A 5190-nucleotide genomic window follows, 5' to 3' on the forward strand; every position below is an offset into this window, starting at 1 on the left:
ATAACAGCAACAGGTTAAGTCCCAGGTTACTAATTACACATAAACTCAAGTAGGTTTCCTAAACATAACAATGGGTTATATGTATCACCAATAGCCTGCACATCTGCAGTCCAGTAAAGCATCTTTTCTACTAACAGAATTCACAATTCCCAATTTTTTGTAGTCTACCTCATCTACTATGTCTTCACTGTATTTACATTGAATATCAATCTTATGTTCTAGATTTAAAAAGTCTAATAATTCAGTAAGTTTACAATGAACCAAACAAGAGTGATGGAATTCATTCTATTGGGTTTCGGAAACCTTCACAGCTTCCGTATTGTGTTCTTCATTGTTTTTTTGATCATCTATCTTTCTACAGTTTTGGGAAACCTTCTTATCATTCTCTTAGTTTCCACCAATCTCCAGCTTCAGTCTCCCATGTATTACTTCCTTTGTCATCTTTCTTTTTCTGACCTTATGATGTCTACAAATATTGTTCCCAACATGCTCAGCACTGTTCTATCCAGAGGGAAAAAGATTACCTTTATTGACTGCATCACCCAATTATACTTCTACAGCGGTACAATTGTTGCAGAATGTTTTCTTCTCTCAGTGATGTCCTATGATCGATTCTTGGCCATCTGCAACCCTTTACGTTACTCTAGTATCATGGACTTAAGATGCCAGATTTTTCTTTCACTATGGCCATGGCTGCTGGGTTTTACTTTTAATCTTTCTTTAGTCTTTCATATATCAAATTTAATTTTTTGCAAAGACAATATCATTGACAATTTCTACTGCGACCTTTTCCCTCTTCAGCAGCTTTCTTGCTCGGACACTTCACTTGTAGAACTGGAAGCATTCCTAAATTCTATGCCAGTATTTCTTGTTCCTTGTGGTTTTATCATTGTTACCTATGTGTATATATTCTACACCATAGGGAAGATATCATCTACAACTGGCAAACAGAAAACCTTTTCTACCTGCAGTTCTCATCTTATTGTTGTTGGGACATTTTATGGGACACTAATAGCTAAATACATGATCCCATCTAAAGAACGTTCATTGTTTGTTAGTAAGATTATTTCCTTACTGCATACAGTATTTACTCCTCTATTTAACCCAATAATATATAGCCTGAGAAACAAAGACATAAAGACAACACTTAAAAAAAGTTTTTGGCTCATCATGAAACTTTTTAGTTAGCTCCAATATGTTTATTTCTGTAAAAAGTCGTGCTAATTAAATTAAATACAGGTAGGATAATCAAATTCTTTGGTTTCATGTTATAATATTTTCATTATACAATCATTTTTTGGTCTAGTGCTTGTCCTGTATGATTAGCTGCAAGATCCAGGGTGTCACTTAGGTTGGTGGGGGGGACAGGCTGGGCATTAGCCCTGGGTGCTAGATTGAGTAGCATAGTGAAGGGATGGAAGATGCGTCCCTCAGTCCATACCGTGCCCATGTTCTCCTTTCTGCCTTGTGCTACACATTCCCTCTTAAGCCTTTTCTTCTAATGCCTGAAACATAGACCAGTAGCAGCTCAGAGCTCTCTTTGGAACGGAGGATAAGGAAAACTTCACACAGGTTAATAATTGCTTCAAAGAGCAATTATGGGTGACTGTCGTCCCAGGTAAACATGAGACCTGACAGGGCAAGCAAGCAAGAATTGCTCACTTCATGCAGTTGTTGTTTTCAGATCACTCTTGGTCATCTATGAGGTCTGCCTGTTTACTCTGAATGGAAGCAGGCAGCAGGAAGTGATCTCCAGTATGATCCACCTCCATTCATTGAGGGATTATCATTACTGCCTGAAAGTACAAGAGCGATACTTTGAATACCAATTTTGAGTACAAGAGCGATAGTTGGTGAGACTTCTGTTGGGTGCTTACAGGAGGTTTCGGGGCGCAAAATGGAAATTCTGAACATGCTAAAGTCCCAAGTGTACAGCTAAGTAGCAGAAATCTGTACCTTTTTTCTGCCGCTCTGAACCCTCTTCTTCATTTTGTGCATCTGCTGGTCTATGTTTACATACATAATTTCTGCAGTAAACACAACAACAGACTGTTACCTAAAACCTCCAGCATGCATAAAGCCTGTGTACTGGCTAGTGCTGTAGCTCCGCCCTCAGCTTACAGGTCCTGCAACTTACCAGCAGCAACCTCCCTCTCATTTTGAGCTTCTGAGTACCAGAAAAAGCCAGCTGAAGCAAGCAGACTGGGCCCGCTGACACTCTGAACTTCACATGAGCAATACAGCACAGAAATAGCATGCAGCTATTTACTATAGACCTTTTGTATGAAAGAGCATAATATGTTATTCTATTCCTTATTTTTTTTTGCAGTGTGTCGACATTCGCTGTATTGGTCCAACAGAGGCGAAAAGGAAGCACTCTTTTGGCCTTTGGCTGCTGAATAGAGAGGAGGGAGCACACTCGTCCGAGCTTGATGCTTGTTCGAGTATTAGGGTACTCGAGATGCTCATTACTCGAGATGAACACCACGCGGTACTCGAGTCAATTGCATTTCCTTCCCCGCATGTTTAGAGCCATTTTCTAGCCAATAGACATGCGGAGAAGGCATTACCACTTCCTGCTGTGACGTGCCAGCCCTATCCCACCCCCCTGCAGTGAGTGGCTGGGCCGATCAGGTGACCACCGAGTATGTAAACTGGTCCCGCCCGCGGCTCGCCTCAGACGCACGCTGCCAGAGGTTAGGGAAAATGCTGCTGCTTATACAGGCATAGTGTTAGCGTAGGATCCTGTCTTCAAGAACCCCAACAGTCCTTCTTAAGGCTACTTCTCATCGTGTGCATTACTGTTGTGGCTGGCTGGGAGCAGTAGTGCACCAATTTTTTTTTTAAGCATCTCGGGCTGTGCAGGCCATTTTAACTATAGTGTTCTCAGTCTGCAGTGTATTACACAGAGTTTAGGGACAGAGCTGCAAGAACCCCAACGGTCCTGCTTAGGTCTACATCTCACCGTGTGCATTTTAGTTGTGGCTGGCTGGGAGCAGTAGTGCACCAACTTTTGTATTAAGCATCTAGGCCTGTTTCCAGCCTTGCAGTTATAGTGTTCTCAGCCTGCAGTGCCGTACAACGAGCTCTCACCGTGAAACTGCACTCTAAAATTTCCAAGCCCACTGCAAAGTAGTTCAGTTATACCGTTCTGTGTGTGCTGTGCATAACTGCACACACAGCTGTTACAGCTGTGGCAGAGAAGAATGATTTGTCTTCTATATGTTCTCAATGGGGTCGGCGCTGCTGCCGCCGGCCCCATTGAGCGCATATAGAGAAGAGAACAGGAATGGCAGATCGCACATAGGTGCGATCTGCGATTTCTATGGCCTAAGAAGGACCGTTGGGGTTCTTGAAGCCTAAAATAACTCCTAACGCTCTCCCTATAGCAGCAGCACCAGCAGCAGCACTTTCCCTGATTTATGTCAGAAGGCATCTGTGGCGAGCCGCGGGAGAGCAGATTTTAATACTCGGGTGACACCTAATCTCGCCAGCCACTCACTGCAGGGGGGTGGTATAGGGCTTGAACGTTGCAGGGGGAAGTTGTAATGCCTTCCCTGTCTTTCTATTGGCCAGAAAAGTGCGCACATTTCTCAGGGAAGAAAATGAAAGTGACTCGAACATCGCGCGATACTCGTCACGAGTAACGAGCATCTCGAAAACCCTAATACTCGAACGAGCATCAAGCTCGGACGAGTATGCTCGCTCATCTCTAGTGGGCACACATGAATTTCCCATAGCTTTCAAACTCACGGCACCTTGGGTTACACAAGGTGGAGGCTGGGACCGAGCCTGACCCAGGGCCCAGTCACGTGCTTCCCACACAGAGTGTTGCGGGTCCTACCTCAGTCATGGTTTCTCAGCCCTATTATGCCACCTCCTCCTCCTGCTTGGGGTCTGGGGATCAGCGGTGGGTAACATGTATTTTCTCTCGTGTTACCACAGTTATCTGAGACAGTGGTTTGGACCAAACAAAAGGAGCGCTACTGCATTAATGAGACATTCACAGCTGCACTAGCAACCGAGTCTGCTTGAGGCAACGATTACTGAGGGTGTGGGCAGAGGCCAAGGTCCTTGGGGGGAAGAATCAACTGCACCAGGTATGGTCTGTGGAACTTCTTTGTGGTTCATCCAGTCTTTGGAGCGATTAAATCAACCGCTACTGATTTAAAGAGACGTTCACAGCTGTACTAGCATCCAAGTCTGCTTTATGCCCACGATTACTGAGGGTGTGAGCTGAGGTTGAGGTCCTTGGCAGGGTGAAACTGCCTTGTTTGGGCGCTCCGATTTCTTTAAGTGTAATACCGTCTTTTGAGTTTCATGGGCTTGCCTATGCTGTGAGTGCACAAAAACTTCCCATTGCGTTGTTTTACCTGTCTGGCAGAAATACACTGACTGACTTACTAGGGTGCAGATGGCGTTCCCATTGTGGTGTTTTACCTATCTGGCACAAATACACTGACTGATTAGGGCAGAAGTGTGCGCCGAGGTCCTTGGGGTGGGTGAAACTCTGCTATGTTTGGGCACTCTCTTTCTTCCTGTTTAATTTTGTCCCTGGGTTCCAGGGGCTCACCTATATCGTGGGTGCACAAAGGCTTCCCCATTGCATTGTTCTATCTGACACATACAAAGAATGAATTGGGCAGAAATGTGGGCTGAGGCAGAGGTCCTTGGCGGGGTGAAACTCTGCCATGTTTGGGCACTCTGATTTCTTCATGTGTAATACTTTCCACGGCTTCCAGGGGCTCGCCTATGCTGTGGGTGCACAAAGACTACCCATTGCGTTGTTTTACCTGTCTGGCACAAATACACTGACTGACTAGGGCAGAAATGTTCGCCGAGGCCCTTGGCGGGGTGAAACTCTGCCATGTTTGGGCACTCTGTTTTCCTAATGTGTAATACCATCTTTCAGTTCCTCGGGCTCACGTATGCTGTGGGTGCATAAAGACTTCCCATGGCGGTGTTTTACCTGTCTGGCACAAATACACTGACTGACTAGGGTAGAAATGTGGGCCGAGCCCCTTGGCGGGGTGAAACTCTGCCATGTTTGGGCACTCTGTTTTCCTCATGTGTAATACCATGTTTGAGTTCCTTGGGCTCGCCTATGCTGTGGGTGCACAAAAACTGCCCATGGTGGTGTTTTAGCTGTCTGGCACAAATACACTGACTAACTAGGTCAGAAATGTATGC

General features: G+C 45.1%; 1 protein-coding gene across 1 annotated transcript; it reads left to right on the forward strand.

Annotated features, from left to right (window-relative positions):
- Positions 1–255: 255 nt before the first annotated feature.
- Positions 256–1188, forward strand: LOC136587377 (olfactory receptor 10A7-like). The gene has a single exon (XM_066585948.1). The coding sequence runs from the start codon at positions 256–258 to the stop codon at positions 1186–1188; it is 933 nt and encodes a 310-aa protein (XP_066442045.1).
- The last annotated feature ends 4002 nt before the right edge of the window (positions 1189–5190 follow it).

This window comes from Eleutherodactylus coqui, chromosome 13 (assembly GCF_035609145.1).
Source record: "Eleutherodactylus coqui strain aEleCoq1 chromosome 13, aEleCoq1.hap1, whole genome shotgun sequence".
NCBI lineage: Eukaryota > Metazoa > Chordata > Amphibia > Anura > Eleutherodactylidae > Eleutherodactylus > Eleutherodactylus coqui.